Source organism: Thunnus albacares, chromosome 21 (assembly GCF_914725855.1).
Source record: "Thunnus albacares chromosome 21, fThuAlb1.1, whole genome shotgun sequence".
Lineage (NCBI taxonomy): Eukaryota > Metazoa > Chordata > Actinopteri > Scombriformes > Scombridae > Thunnus > Thunnus albacares.
Window position 1 is genome coordinate 9,590,263 of NC_058126.1, and position 16,570 is coordinate 9,606,832.

Below are 16,570 nucleotides of genomic sequence, written 5' to 3' on the forward strand. Positions count from 1 at the left end.
GAAAAAAAGTACATATGTTTCACCCGAAATAGAGTAAAAAAGCAGGACATTATTCAACTTTAAAGTAACAATATGCCAAAATGTTGTCAAGAATGTGCTATCCATCTATCTATCTATCTATCTATCTATCTATCTATCTATCTATCTATCTATCTATCTATCTATCTATCTATCTATCTACTTTGTTGATTTAGTGCGATCAGGATCTAAACATCCAATAGTTTAGTCATTGATAATGGCTGATGAGAAGATGTTACATGTCAGATACGATGTTACGCGATTAAGGTTATTGTCTTTGGCGGTTGGAGGTCAGATCTGTCAATCAGTGTGATTGATACTGGATTTGCTGCGTGCAGCTGCTTCAGTGCAGGAAATCTCGGGGCTGCTCGGCGTTGATTGGCTGCTTTCTTGTTGTTGTCCTGTCACTCCTCCAGACTCACAGTCCTGCTAGCATCGCAGGCTGCACAGCAAAACCCTAACCAGGAAGTCCACAAAGTTACTAATTAATATCATTTTGATTTTTTGTGCAGTAAACGTTGAAACAAAGGCATGACCTCTACCGCCTCTCCGGTAAGCCACCCGATATATTTGACTTTTTAAAGGATAATAGCCAGTTAGCTGCGTTAGCTTTAGCATTGCTAACGGTCCCCGTCGTGCTAACGTTGTTTGTTGACAGCACTCAGTGTCGGACAGACACTAACAACGTTTATCCAGCGTTAGCTTTAGGTTAGCTTGTTATCTGTTGTCGAGTTTAATATCGCTTTAATATCCTCTGTTAAATCAATACATGCGATACATTAATACATCAGAGGCTAACAGACTGCTTACAACTTTATTAACCAACAGTAACTAACTAAGAATTGGAGAGTTAATTGAATCAGCCACTCACTGGCGGACAAACAAAGACAGATAAACTGTCTGTGCTATATAATCTAGTTAAAACCAGTCGCTACGGCTTATGTGCATAGAGTTAAAGTTTAAGACAATAAGTAAATATTCACACCAGTCCCTATGTGGTAACTCCCTTCCTAAGTCTTTGACACAACAATTGTAGGAATTTTTCTCTTTAATTTTAATGATTCTGGCACACTTGCTCTAATTAAAGCTGAGCGAACTCATAAATAAATTCTAGAAACACATTAATAGCAAATTAAGAGGTAAAATTACATATTTACATAAATATATATATGGTTGGAGGCACCCCTGTAGTTGTAAAAGACAATACTGATATTTGTAAAGTATTTTTCTAGTAGTGTGTCAGTTAATGCAACTGACATGTCTGTCATGGTCTTAATTGATTGATTAATGAATTAACTGTTCATTAATCTTAATTTGATAGATATGAATGAAAAGCTTAACGGCATTATGGACAAATATTGGATATTGGCATCCCCACAAACAGCACGCAACAGAACAGACAACAAAGCAATAATAAAACTAGCAAAGAGACCTTAAGTAAGGTAAAAACAAACCTAAAAGGTGTGTTTTTAAACTTGCAACTAACGATTATTTTTCGTTATTGATCAATCTATTGATTAGTTGTTTGGGCCATAAAATGGTGAAAAATGTTGATCACTTTCTCAGGGCCCAAGGTGACATCCTCAAATGTCTCGTTTTGTCCCAATCAACAGTCCGCAACCCAAAGATATTCACTTTACTATCTTAGAAGAAAAAATACACATTTGTAAAGTTGCAATCAGAGAATTTAGACCTTTTCTTTTAGAAATGACTCCAAATGATTCAGTTATAAAAAATAATTGACAATTAATTTAATAGTTGACAACTGTTCAGTTAATCGACCAATAATTGCAGCTTTACAACAGTACAAACAAAGCAATAATAAAACTTGAGTAAAGGTCTTAAATGAAGTTTAAAGAATCATGAACATTAGCTCTCATTTGGTCCACCAAAAAGAAAGCTTGCTCAGTTTTTTTTAAATGTATTTGATGGTTATTGGTCATGATGACAACATGAGCCAGACAGACTGCAGCCATTGTTTGTGCAATCACTGATAAGGGGGAAAATTGGCAGTTGTAAAGCCTTGTTTACAAGCCTTTTGTATGCGTTGGATAGCTGTTCAGTGGTCTGTGTTTGATGCTGTGTTGCAGACTATTGGGGAGTTATTCCTCACCCTCAGTGAGATGGGTTTCACAGAGGAGCAGATCCAGGCAGCTATGCAAGCAGGGCATTTTTCTGTGGCGGATGCAGCTGAGTGGTGAGTTGTCCCAGCACTTATTCCACTTATCCCAGCACTCTGAAACAAGTGGAAATTGCCATTCATTAAATTATCTAATAAACATGTACTTTTGTGTCCCTCTCTCATACAATGATAGGCTCTTACAGGGTCAGCATCCACGGCACAGGTTGGTCAAGCAGTCATCACAGCCAGCTGAAACAGCATTTTCTGCGTTCAACCCTCCCAAAGAATCAGCAAGCATGTCTGAGTCACAGACATCTCCTACTGACAGCAGAGGTATGGCACCAAGCAGCAATATATCCATCACTGTAGTATTGTGTAGATACGTCTGTGTAATCGTATCTTTGCCGTTTTCAATAAAGCCTAAAGGAATGGATAGTTAAGGATGCAAAATTAGCTATCGTTCTTTGTGGTTGTGTCTCATTAGATTGTTTCTGACTTTAACAGGGAGTGCTTCATTAGTGCTGAGACCATCACAGTCATGCAACCTGACCCCAGAGCCGCAACCGGTCGAGTCCCGCATCAAACAGGACAAAAGTGACTTCGAAGAGCAACAGAGACAACGTGTTGCTCAGGAGGCCAGAGCAGAGAAAAGACAAAAGAAACAGGTTAGCGTTATTGAAAAGAAGGACTTCACGTACTGACCAGCAGCATCGGTGCCAACTCAGCCGCACTGGCAACATGTTTATCACACAGAGAGGGAAATCTTTTAAGCTAAGTAGAAGAGAACATCTTATCTTGTGTTTGTTGGTCTGCCAGGAGCGCGAGTTGGTGTTAAAGCGGATAGCTGAGGATCGGAGGAGCTTGCAGGAGAAGAGCCAGACTAATGCCGCCGCAGAGACGTCTCCCCCCAGTAGTCAAGGCCAGAAGCTTGGTGGAAAAGTTCAGACTAATGTGGATAACAACTGCATCCTCATGGTGAGGCTATGAAGAACCTAAAAATTACTGCAGACTGTTTATTTATTATCACTGCACTGACTCACAGGTGTTTAAACTTCATGTTTTTCTGTCTCGCTACAGATTCGGCTGCCGTCTGGGGAGTCCATGCGTGAGCGCTTTCCAGCCGACGCCCCTCTGCGCAGCGTCGTGGAGCATATCACCGGACGTCACCCCTCCCTACCCACCTTTTCACTCCTCCAGGGATTCCCACGGAAACGCTTCGGGGAAGCAGAGCTCGCTTGTTCGCTGCGTTCCCTCGGCCTGACGCCCAACGCCGCACTGTGTATTCAGACCACTCCTCCAGAGACACCCCAGGATCCACCCAGTCCAGCAGAGCCACCGTCAGCGGGACAGAACGAGCAGGCTCCGTGCGTCGTGCTTCCTCAGCCACATATCCCTGTCCAGGAGGGGGCGGAGGGGCTAGACCCTGTTTTACCCCCTCCACTACCCAACCAGCTGTGGGAAGAGGCAGTGAATTATGCAGGGATCCCTGGAGTTGGTCCTTCTCTGTCTGGGCCTTCTCACTTCTGGGGTAAATATTAAATACTGTGTGAAATACGCCTTGCATGTAAAAAAAAAGTCTCATTATTTATTGTTGTTATTATCATAAATGTTTCCTCACTAAAGATTGTTTATGTGCAGTGGTTTTAGTAGCCTATAAGAATGATTTATAGGCTCAGTTGTTTCAACAAAGCACAAAGTTGAACGTTATTTAAATAGCTTTATAGTCACGGATGACATTCCTGGGGCTGTTCAACAGGGCGAGGCCAGAGATTGGTTCCTGGAAATCACGAGGAGGCTGCTGGCATCGAAGTTGACGAGGAACAAGAAGGAGAGGGGGAACCACCTAATTTGCTAAACGGTACTGCTCCCTGTGTCTGGGATTGGCACGGACGCTTCATCCCTCCCTTTCCATTCATTTTGCATTCTTTCCCCATCTCTCCTCCCCGCTTAACCTCCTCCTGGCAACATGTGTCTCTACTGTGGAACTTTTTGTTCTCTCATGTCAGAAACAGATGATCCTGGCTTCTCACTCTCAGCTGTATCTTTCATTCAGTTTCCATACTGTATATTGCATAAGTTTCCCAGTCTACAAAACATTGGACAGACTGCCCTACTAATGTGTGTCATATGTAAGAAAGATTAGGATTAGGAAACATGTAGGTGAATGCCCCTTTCTGTCAAGCATACAGTACACAGGGTCAAAACTGCTGAGCCCCACCAGTGGGAACTGTTCTCCCTAAGTGCTTACAGCTAGCCAACCAGCCAGCCAATCATATTCAGTCTCTCAGAGCATGTGGTTTTGATGTAGTATCCTGAATGTGTGTCAGGTCAGAGTGTGCTATGAGCTCAGTCCCAGTTTAAGCTAGTTAGAGGAGAATCAAAGATCCAACACACACACACAAGATGTTGATCAGAGGTGTGCGATTATATACAGTAACATTGCAAAGCTTGTGTGTTTTTTAACTGTAAAGAAATCGTAACAGGTTTTGATATTAGCTTGGTGAGATTAGCATGTCCTTATTGATTGCAATTGTTGTGTGTTTTTTTTTTTTTTTGCAGGAATGCCGAGGCTGCCTTTTTTCCCGGAGAACAGGATTCGTGGAGGATTTGAGCCCAGGCACCACTGGCCAGAGCAAGGCAATCGACTTAGGTTAGTGTCTAGACAGAATTCCACTTAAAGCTTAATGTCATGCTTCTGCATTTAATGTGATTCCACTCTACATGTATTACAGCGCTATAGCTCTCTAAGTAGGTTTTTTAAAATGTGCTTTGCTACTGGTTGTGAATCATTCTTAAGGGACTTTTAACACTGCTTACATTAACACTAATTTGTCAGTTTAATGTAGCTTAGTTGCACACAAAGAATCTCTTTAGTTAGACTGGAGGTAGGAAAAATAATGCTGTATGCTAATAGTCAGAATTTTGCTAGCAGTTTAAAATGCTGTGTAGATTGCTGCTTTCACATAATCTGACCAGATATTTTACATGTACATTAAATTATAGTATATATGTTAAAGACAGTTGTGTCTATGTGTCTTAGGGAGGCACCAGTGGAGGACCCAGCAGAGCCTGAGGATGCAGGAGTTCGGATGGCGCCCGGAGCTGCAGGTCTGGCTGCAGTGGAGCGTCTTCAAAGAGCTGCACAGCAAGAAGACCCCCGTGCCTCCCAGGGACAGCCATCACCCCCTAAAAGACCCTTCAGAGCACCCAGTGTGCCCTCCCTATGTGCCTTGGCCACCCGCGCCACTGTCCACCTCATGACTGGTGAGAGACTGTATAAAATACTCAGTGTACTGAACCCCTTTTATTATACCAAACTGATTTGTTTATACGTGAGCGTCCAGGAAAAAGTGTAAAGCTCAGCTGATTTTCTAGAAAATGTGTGTCCATGCTTTGTTTACTCATTGTGTTCATTCTGTGCCATTTGTCCCTCAGCTCCCAGTATGCAGTACAGCAGCAGTCTGGCGTGTCTGACCCCGGAGCTGGCAGAGCTTCTGCTCAACCACATGTCCCGTGAGAGACTCCTACGTCCACGCACTCTGGAGCTCTTCTTTGGCTGCCCATTGCAGAAGTTTGTCCTAAACTGCTACCCGTACTCCACCAATGAGCTCCTGCGACAGTTACGGGCCTTCCCAGCACTGAAGCATCTAAGTCTGGTCAACTCGCCTCTTATCACTGGTATAAAATTTTAACCTAGGATTGATTCAGGTGGATGAAGCATCAGTTTTTCTGTGTAAATCTTGGTAAAATGTCGGGTTAAAATCTGTGTTTTTTGTCCAGACTCAGGCCTGTCAATCCTGTCCAGCCTGGTCAAACTCCAGTACCTCAACCTGGCCTCCTGTAGCAAACTGACCGACTCCTGTCTTCAGCATATCACAGGTTGGGCTTTCTACACACTCAAGCAGCCTCGTTAACAAGGCTCTGACTGTTACTAGAAGGGGATAATAAATATAATAGATTATGTAACACCACTCTACGTGCAACTACAAGCGTGTGCAAGAGCGCCAGATCCCAGCATAAGCTGCTCTGTGTTAAGCATTTGTAGTTAAGAGTTGATTTTTTTTTTTTTTGGGTTCTGCCTTTATGAATAATTTTGCCTGGTATCAACATATTTTCTTTCTCGTTGTGTCTTCAAGGTTTAAAGAGCCTGTGTTTCCTGTCCCTGGACCAGACCAAAGTGACTGATACTGGGATGGTGCTATATCTCCAATCAGCTCCATCCTGCCTCTTTCAGCTCAGCCTGAACCAGACGGCAGTGACTGAAGCCACGCTGGTAGTGCTGCCCACATGTGTGCCACAGCTGCGACTGCTCAGCATCAAGCAGACTAAGGTACTTCAGCGTTCACACGCACATCTGACGTTTGAATTGTGCCTTCATGTTTGTCTTAGCATTAGCTCACAGAACAGCCGCTTCAAAAAAGTTTATTATTTTATGTTTTTCTCACATTTTCACATCTTGTTTTGCCAGGTTAAGGATGTGTCAGCTTTGGCAGAGCTCTCCAGCCTGCAGACTCTCAACCTGGATGGGACAGGTGTGACAGAGGGCTCTCTAGAGCACATCGCCACCCACCCTGCCCTGTCTTCCCTCAGCTTGGCAGGTATCCCTGTAGAGGACGGCAACCACGTCCTCCAGATCATCTCAGGTTTGTAACTGGGAAGGAACGTTCATAAATGAGTCCAAGCTGTGTCGAATGCAATTTTTAGCAAGATTTTTCCTTCCTTCCAGGTCTAAAGTTGACTCAGCTGACTCTCCCTGGACGCCACTCTGTGACAGACAGCGGACTCGCATTCCTCTCTAGACTGTCTCTGCTCTCAGAGCTGGACCTGACAGACTACACACAGGTCACAGACCAGGGAGTCAGCCAGCTCTCCACCATGACCAGGTCATTCCCACACTTTATAATTAGTATGCTGCACTCTACAATACCCTACTTCCTTACATAATACAGCAGGCTGTTATAACAGGAATATTGACAGGAGTCGTGTGTGTACTTTGTGTAGGTTGAAGAAACTGTCACTTAGCAACACTCAGGTGACAGACGCAGGGCTTCCTTCTCTGCGTGGCCTGCAGGAGCTGCAGGAGCTGTGTTTGGACCGAACAGCAGTCACCAGCCGCGGAGTGGCAGAACTAATCACCTGTCTGCCGCACCTCCAGGTGATTTTTATTGGTGACATCTGCGAATATGTCCATCTGTCAGTTGCCTAGCACCAATTTAGATTTAGAAATGGTGGAGAAAACATTATAAGTGAGTAATAAGTAGTATAAGTACCTGCGTTATGACATCTCTGGGTTAATTTACTGTATATTGCATTTAACACTTTTTATGTAACCCTTTTGATAACAATTATCCTGCATATTTAAGTTTCAGGATTTCACACCGTAAGCCTGGATAACCCTTCATTTAAAAACACATGCATAGTTGCTGGGTTTACACTCAGAAGCACAAATCAAACGCTGCTACAGCTCAGAGCTCATTAATTCAGGGTCCTAACCCTCTCTTAAAAATAATAGTGTACAAATTTTACTAAGTGACGGTTAAATGTGGGTTCAGAAAGGTAAATGGACTGCACTTATCCAAAGCACTTTACGAATCTGCCTCTCATTCACACACTAACGGCAGTAAGCGACCGTGCGTGCTCGACACCGGTTTATCCATCGGGAGTAAGTGGAGTCTTCATCAAGGACATGGGGACAGGAAGTGGGGAAAGGGGGGTGACTTTTTGTGTCAAGGGAGTATTTTTCCAGCCTTCATGGAGGTTAGGGGCCAGGGTTGATCAGAGTCGGATGTAAGCTCGCTGACAGATTTAGTATGTCTTTTAATGGCATTAATACAACCACTGGCTTTCTCAACCAGAGGTCAGTTTCAATTATGTCTTCTCAATGACAGTAACTGTAACCGCTGAGCCACCCTGATACAATATGATCCTCTTTTCTTTACTCAGCAACTCACTCTGCTCATTTTGTATGCGTGAGGTTTTGCTAATGCATGTTTTCTTTCTGTTTTCTAGGTGTTAGGGTTAGCCAGCACTCAGGTGGGAGACACAGTAGTGAGGAGAGGTCTGATCCGCTGCAATCAGCTGGTTAAGCTTAATCTCAGCCGCACACGGATCACAGACCACGGTAAGGTCACACGCTCGCTTTGTTCATCCGACCCGACCACAACAGTGATGTAATCCTTGTCTCACTCGACTGAACGACTTCAATGTATTTTCATACTTTTTCCTCAGGTCTGAAGTTCCTGAAACACATGCCTCTGGCTCAGGTGAACCTGGACGGCACCGGCGTGAGCCTGATAGGTATCGCGAGCCTCCTCACTTTCACCAACATCAGCAGCATTCGGGCCAGCAACACTCGCACCATTTCCCCCGACGAAGTGTCAGATGAGGAGTGGGAAGCCCAGTGAGCGTTAAAATCCCTCCGGGTTGGTCCACACGTACCCCCGAGCACGGCTCCGACTGCTGCTGTCCCCCTCGTAGCCTCTAAAAACACGCTGCCATCAGGACAGCCTGAACAGCGAAACAAACACTCCTTACTTGCACTGTTTCAACTACAGCTCGTGCCACTAATCTGTCAATCATGCACGCTAACAAGTTGAAATTTAAACGGGGAGCCTTGTGTTTTTTAAAACTAGGCCATCTAACGTTTACAGCTACAGAATCAATCAGTATTTAATAGCATACGCTGCAGCCCTCTGTCTCTGGGAAACTCCACCTAACAAACATTGTAGCTTTAAAGCTTCATGTGCAGCCTTATAGGTCGGAGATACATGTGTTTCCTCTGGTTTGGCACTTGTGGAACCAGCTAGCAGGAAACATACCTTATGTTGGAAGTGTAACATATATAACACAGCATGTATTTTCAGACTGTAACGACTAACAGCCTGATATATTTAGACATTAAATGCAAACCTTAATTGTCAAATTCAACCACCAAATGCGGTTGAAGGAAGGCTTTTGGAAGATGTGAAGGCAGATAATGTCTTCCAGTAATGTTTTGAACACCTATTGTTAAAACTAACATTGAATCTTAAGCTGTAAACATGTCATATGTTGGATTTACCTGAAGAATTTAATTGCCAACTAGGATTGAGTTCACATCAACCTCCTGATGTTTATTAGAATTAGATCCTGTGCTTTTTGTGTGTGTGTGTGTGTGTGTGTGTGTGTGAGAGAGAGCTCCAGTTTATGGTGCTATTAATAATTGCAGCGCTTTTTCTCAGGCACCGTGCCTGATTTTAGGCATAGAACAGTTTTAAATTCATATAATACATCATACACATTTCCTCCTGGACAACATTTCAGGCTCACATATCTTCTCTTGCTTTAATCCTTTTAATTGTACAGTGTTTGTAGATGCTGCAAACACTACTGCAGATTATGTCCAAAAAGGACTAAACAAATCTTTATTATCTGTTTGATACCGTAGACACGAGAGAGAAAGAGAGAGAGATGTCAGCTGTTGGTTTATTATTGGCTTTAAATCCACAAAAATGAAGAGAACGCCCATGTTGCTAAAAATATTTGCTCGGTTTCTGGTTTTAACAAAATCCTTCTCACGTTTTATGTTATGACATGTTTTTTTGGTTATCACTACATACCAAATAAGTCTGTTTTAAAACACCCTGCTGGATGTCTACATCAGGCTACAGTCTCTTTAGACATTGACTGGACCTTTTTCCTCAAAGTGATATTTTATCTAGAAAAGTTTGTTATAACAGAATAATTTAGCATGTAGTAATAAGAAAAATATATAATTAAAAATGTTGGAGGATTTTTTTTTTCTTTCTAATGGTGGTGGCGGTACTTCTGGGTGATGTTAACACCATTCCAGTGTGACATGAACACAGCTTTACTGAGAGCTTTAGAAAAAGGTGATAGCCTGAAGAATTTATAGGATTTAATAACATAAGTGATGGCCTGTATGGATCTTAGTTTACAGCAAAACCACACTGCAATAGTCAACTAAAGAGTTTTTTTCCTTTTTAACTGCATCCTGGAGATGCATTGGCCTCAGTTGGCTGTCATTATCTTCTATCTTTGGTTACGCCAAGAAATTTCAGTATTCTTTTGGACAGCCCAGTTATTTTCAGTTCCCTGGAGGACTGGGTGAGGAGCGAACACCACGCAGCGGCTGTCGTACCAGGTCGGATCTATACAGCCGCGGGACTCACAAGCCACAATCCAAAGCAACTACTTCTAATCACTTGTCCTCTTGTTTACAGAGATGTACAATAGTTTATTTTCCCTAAAAGCTTTTGATTTTTGGATACAAGCACTGTTTAAGTTTAAAAAAAATAAAAGAATAATAAAGTCTTCTCAATTTAAATATGCTGTTTTTATGTTCTGTTTATTCAGACAAACCTTTATTGCATTACATTGTTAAATAAGGCAGAAATGCTCTTTTACACCGGTGGGAGGGGAGGAAAAAAAAAAAAAAAAAAAAGTCAACTTTTAAATATCATAAAATATGACCTAAAAAGCTGCTGCATACATGATGGGATAAAACAGAACATTTGGAAAAATAAAACTTTTCTATGAAGACAGCACAATGGAATGCATTCCAAAATGCACTGAGATGCTTCAGGTGAATCAGCCAATCAGAGTGCAGCCTGAGGTGAAAGGAGAGAGGAGGGGTTGGAAGGGGGGGGGGGGGGGGGGGGTCGGGTAAGGTTAAGCACAACGCAGCACCGTTATACTGAGATGGAAATACAGTACAACATGTACAACAGACGTGTCCAATAAGATGCATAAGAGATTGTTTCAGTTCTAGTTTAGGACATTTCTTGCTCGTCTCTTCGGGAGCTTGCAGGTCAAATCCATGATGCAAGATAAAGGAGTGGCTCAAGAGTGTGATGTTGCTTTTTTAGATGTCATGCGCTTGATTTTCAATCTTTGATTTCAAGTGCTCCTTATAAGCCAGGATGTCCCTGTTCCACTTTGTAATGGTTTGACTCTCGCAGATCCAGATCTCTTGAGCCACCTAGAGAAAAGAGAAAGGTTTTAATTGTGAGTTATAGCTGTTGTTAAATTCTCCTGTTTACAGTTTCTAACTAACAGATCCATAGGTTCAACAACTAATGTGGACCACATACAATCTATTAAATGAGCTTCAAGCATAATACAGACTGTCAGGTGGAAATGGTGATACACAAGTTACTGATTAAGGCTTTAAAGTTAAAAATGTCATCAAGAAAAATGCCAAATGGAAGCCATGATCACATATGTACCTGCTGAATGAGCCTGAAGTCGTGGCTAACCAGCATCATGCCGCCATCAAACTCGTTGATGGCTTCCGCCAATGCGTCAATAGTCTCGATATCCAGGTGATTGGTGGGCTCGTCAAGGAACAGCATGTGAGGGTTCTGCCAGGCCAGCCAGGCAAAACACACCCGGCACTTCTGGCCATCTGACAAGTTCCTGATCGGACTGACCTGCAAGAAATTTCAGGTGAAAACTTGCAGACAGAAAACAAACAAACAAAAAAAGCAAGTATGGATTTGGACACCCCTCCCATTCTGTATCTTCAGGAAAAGTAGCCAATTCATACCTGCTGTTTCCCCGTCAGGCCGTAGCGACCGATGATCTTCCTCATCTCCTCCTTTTCTTTGATCTCAGGGAAACACTTCATCATGTACTCCAACGGAGACAGGTCCAGCTCCAGCTGCTCTGTCAGATGCTGTAAACATAACCAGATAGGAGACATTTAATTTTATTGTACAAGCTACTTTATATGCAAAGAATCATTGCTGTAGAATTCCCTGGTAGTTTAAAAAAAAGTGATGCTCTGTGTTTTACCTGGTGATATCTGCCTATCTTGACGTGAGAATGCTTGCGGATCATGCCATCAGAGGGTAGGAGCTACAAAGAGAAAGTGAGAATAAGTTGGAATACTCTGAAGACAACTGCAGGTTGTTTCAGGCTAATGGGTAAATAAACCTACCTCTCCCATCAGCAGCTTCAGCAGTGTGGACTTCCCTGCTCCATTGGGCCCCACCAGAGCCACTCGTGTATCCAAGTCGATACCAAACTCCAGGTTTTTATATATGTGTGGCTGTAGGAAACATTATCAGATGACTTGAGAAATGAACCTACATTTTCAGTGAATAAAAAGGTCCACCTGTGCTGTAATAATCAACTATACTCACTGTGTTGTCACTGTACTTGAAGCTCACATTCTGAACCATGATAACAGGAGGAGGAATCTTCCCACAGGGAGGAAAATAAAATGACAGAGTCTGTTGGAGAGAGAGGTAAGAGTTAATACCATGACAATAAATGTCCATAATTCCTCAAAGTGGCTATATGCATCAGTGGCTATAAAAACAACTGCTCAGCGGTCTGGAAACCACCCTTACAAGCTACATTACAGTACCTTGTCATTCACAACTTTTTCAGTCAAGCCTGATGCCACCATCTTCTGCAGTGTCTTCTCCTTGCTCTGTGCCTGTCGTGCCAGCTTTGCAGAGCCGTGACCAAACCTAGCTATGTAATTCTGGAGGACAGATGTAAAAAAAGAAAGAAAAAACAAAGAAGAAACAATGAGTGCAGGTTTTGATTTGACCATTGACAAAGGGAGTAATTATTGTTTATCAGAAGCTTGACTACTTGGGGGGAAAAAAAAAAGCTGCTCTGAACTGTCCAGTCTGTTTAGTGCAAACAACCCACCACATGGTGTCCCTTATTTACCTTCATGTGTGCTATCTGGTCCTGCTCCCAATTGAAGCGCTTCATCTGGTTCTCTTCCAGCTCCTCTCTGGTCTTCACATACTGGTCATAGTTACCCTTAATTTTAAAAATAGATTTGCATGGTCATCCAACAGAAGCTGCATACACCGATACATAATTAGTAACAGCCCGCCCCTAGTTTCCTTATATAGTGCTAACAGATCACAGATTGCAGAGTCTAGTCCAGAAACTTCCAGAGATTCTAAGAGTGTTTAGCAGTCTTCTTACCGTGTAGTATTTCAGTTTTCTCTGATGCAGGTGGATGATGTTAGTGCACACACCATTCAGGAAGTCCTGAGAGTGTGAGATGAGCACAAGGATTCGCCTGAATCTGAAAAAGAACAAGCAGGATGATCAGCACCCATCAACATTTTTGGCTATTTAAGGGATGAAGGAAGTTGGGTGTGGACTTACGACTTGAGCTCCTCTTCCAACCACACACAAGCATCCAGATCCAAGTGGTTAGTGGGCTCATCCAGCAACAACATGAAAGGCTTGATGAACAGGGCTCTTTAAATAACAAAAACAAAACAAAATAGGATAGTTAGAATGTTTTATGTACTTTCTCCTCAAGAGTTACATAAGATAGATACCTTTTCTATCTGTACAGTAAATATAAAGCTACAGCCAATAGCTGGTTAGCTTAGCATAAAGACTAGCCTAGTTCTTCCTTGTTGCCTGGCAACAGGGCTAGCCAAGATATAATCTGCCATACATGAATTTACATTTTGCTTTAAGATCAAGTTACCTATGAGTTACTCTGGATGTTTAAGGATCTTTTCTACACAGGACAGGTGCTGCTACTCAGCGAATACTTTCCCCAATTAATATATGCATAGTGGCTCTACTCTTGAATGTAAAAGTATACCAACACAAGGACTATATTGTCTGAATTCAAACCTAAAACACAGAGACAAAAGAACATTTTATCATCATCATCATCATATCTATATGGCGATATGAGCGTTTTGTCCTCACCTGGCCAGAGCGACACGCATCCTCCATCCTCCACTGAAGTCCTTCAGTTTCTTCTGCTGCATAGCACTGCTGAAACCCAAACCGTGGAGGATCCGAGAGGCTCGCACCTCTGCCTTGTCTGCATCCAGCTCCTCCAGACGCTCATACAGCTCCATCAGCTTCTCACACTCCGCTATGTGGGAAATGAGAGAAAGACATTTACTCAGACTTAGCCAATTATGTGTGAGACAGCTATTCCATGCTCAATATGAAGTCTGCATTTGAAATAATTGTATTAGTCTTAGCTACAAGTCTCATTAATTTGGCCAGTTTGTTGTCACTCAACTGTGGCGCTGTAGTGACAATTCATGTTACTCACAGTCTTCATGGGCAAGTCTCTCTGCTTCCTTCTCCAGCATGATCCTCTCCTCATCCACCTCCATGACACACTGCAGAGCCGTCTTTTCGCTGGGGGCCATCTCCCGGGTCAAGTGGTAAATGTCTATATGCTCTGGAATGGGAATTTCACGATGTCCAATGGCTGACAACAGCATGGATTTTCCTGGTAGATAAAAAGTACAAAAGGAAATTAATTATATTCATCATAGGTGAACAGCTGTGAAAGAACAGTGAAGATAAATGCTCTTTTCTATGTTAAAGGAAAGTAGCTGTTTTTGGATATCAGGGCAGATTGCAGCCTTCAAGCACCTTTATCGAGCATTTGCCCCAACCGCTCCACAAAAACAGCACAAAGGAAAACTGGTTACCTGTGCCGTTAAGGCCGATGAGGCCATAGCGTCTGCCTGAGTTGAGCTCAAGGCTGGTGTCTGCTAGCAGCTCTTGGCCATGGAAGGTGAGCGACAGGCTGCTAATGTGGACGTCGGTGCTGTTGGGGTGTGAGGCCAGAACGCCTGTCACTGCCCGAGCCTCTGTCTTCCGCAGCTCAAATTCGTCCAGCTCCTTTGTCAAACTGGCAATACCTATTAAAATGAAATGCACACATTAAGCTTCAATTTCCAGTGAGGTACACCTGTCTTATAATCACAAAAATGTGTTATATTGCTAGAACTGATCTCAGGAATGACACTCAAGCCAATCAAACCACAATCAAACTGATAATAATTTTACTTTAAACATCGCTCCCCCTTCTTACCGTTGCTTTGTGCTCCATTAAGCTGGGTCTCTGCTTGTTCACCCTCCTCATTTATCTCATCAGCTTTCTTGGTGCGCTGGCGAGCCTTCGCAGCCTCCTTCTTCTTTGCTGCCTTCTTCTTGGCTAAGTCGGATGGCATGGTTGTGCAAGGCTATACAACAACAGGAAATAGAAAAGAGGACACCTATAGGTCAACAATCTAACTTTTAAATAATGCCATGTTGTGTCATGGAAACATTACTATCCCCTGAGGCTCAGTTGCTAAAGGATTTCAACATTTTGGATTTCAACATCACTTTCATAATCTTATAATGCATGTAAGTTTATCAACAACCAAACATGTCCTCTATGACTACTTTAACCTAATGCCAGAAGCCACTGACTTGTAAAACAACCTCAGTTTACCTCAAATATAGACCGATTAAGGCACTTGTACTTTTGACACTTCCTTATTTTAAACACTGTCTAATATTATCATTTTCCTATTTTTATGTGTTTAACTGAATTATATATGGGCACTTGTTTGCCTCAAATTGTCCCTTGAGGGACCAATAAAGTATTTATGAGTTGAATTGTACAAAACAAGTGCTATCGGAGTATAAATCATGTGACTTGTCAAATCAATCTGACTAATCACTTACAGTAAGTAGCGTTAGGAGTAGCTAGAACAATTGCCGGTAAACCTGAGCCAAAATGCGCCGCCGGTATCTGAAGTCACGGTGTAACATTAAGTTCAATTTACAGCTGATTTTATGAAAGGACTACCGGTATAAGAAAAGACATAAGATGATGAACGTCTCGGCCTCGGGAGCGGTGGTTATAATATTAACTAAAAACGCATTATGCTCCCACCTGCTTGCACGTTGGGCTCCAACATTAGCTATAAAGCCTGATAGCCCCGGCTAACTGTAGCTGATGCCGCTCACATTAACGGCAGATTTTGTCACCCGAGAGCGAATTAGTCGACGACTGAAGCCAAACAGCGCCATTATCTGATTAAGACAAGATGTCACACATAAGAACAGATTATATCGCTTTCGATAAACTAGCCGTTGACTGCGTTAGCCGTTGACAGCAGGCCCGAGTTGCTAAAGCTAAATTGACGCAAGGCCCGACTAGCAACGACTCTGAAGACGACTAATTCGGTAGCGGCTGAATGTTTTTCAAGACTACATTTAATCAAACGGAAATCTATGTATGTTATCGATTTGAGTCGTAGTTTTTAGACGCCGGTAACGTCTTTCTTACCTAGATAATAAATTACTGGTCTCGGGAGCACACCGACGTCTCGTGTCCACTTTTCGCCGGGTGGATGTAGCCGCTCTGGAACCGCCAGACGGACCATATATGGAAAAGAGGGGCGGTGAGAGAAGATAAACCCGCCCCTGCTCCTGGGACTGCAGTAAAATGTCCTTTTATTACTCCTAATTTAGCTGCACGTTTAATTTACAACTCGGTGAAACACTGTAGCTATTAGTAATTGAGTAGAACAACCTACATAGTTACGGAAGCGCAAAATCAGAGGCCTAATCTCACAATTATGACACTACTACCTCATAATTACGATAAAAGATAGCAATATTATGATTTACTGC

At 42.6% G+C, this 16,570-nt stretch overlaps 2 protein-coding genes across 2 annotated transcripts; one reads left to right on the top strand and one right to left on the bottom strand.

The window, feature by feature from the left end:
• Positions 1-267: 267 nt before the first annotated feature.
• Positions 268-10,596, top strand: si:ch73-173p19.1. The gene is made up of 17 exons (XM_044339547.1): positions 268-570; positions 2,109-2,215; positions 2,334-2,473; positions 2,645-2,805; positions 2,957-3,115; positions 3,218-3,668; positions 3,897-3,998; positions 4,700-4,790; positions 5,181-5,404; positions 5,576-5,818; positions 5,921-6,019; positions 6,277-6,470; positions 6,609-6,783; positions 6,867-7,023; positions 7,142-7,295; positions 8,150-8,261; positions 8,369-10,596. The coding sequence occupies exons 1-17, from the start codon at positions 550-552 to the stop codon at positions 8,542-8,544; spliced, it is 2,766 nt and encodes a 921-aa protein (XP_044195482.1). The 5' UTR covers positions 268-549; the 3' UTR covers positions 8,545-10,596.
• On the bottom strand, positions 10,469-16,330 carry abcf2b (ATP-binding cassette, sub-family F (GCN20), member 2b). Its single transcript, XM_044339549.1, has 15 exons — positions 16,224-16,330; positions 14,976-15,126; positions 14,590-14,802; positions 14,202-14,384; positions 13,844-14,015; positions 13,280-13,375; positions 13,094-13,196; positions 12,827-12,922; positions 12,513-12,632; positions 12,286-12,375; positions 12,081-12,191; positions 11,936-11,998; positions 11,688-11,816; positions 11,368-11,571; positions 10,469-11,120 (listed from the first exon to the last, which is right to left on the bottom strand). The coding sequence occupies exons 2-15, from the start codon at positions 15,112-15,114 to the stop codon at positions 11,004-11,006; spliced, it is 1,836 nt and encodes a 611-aa protein (XP_044195484.1). The 5' UTR covers positions 15,115-15,126; positions 16,224-16,330; the 3' UTR covers positions 10,469-11,003.
• Between the last annotated feature and the right edge of the window lie 240 nt (positions 16,331-16,570).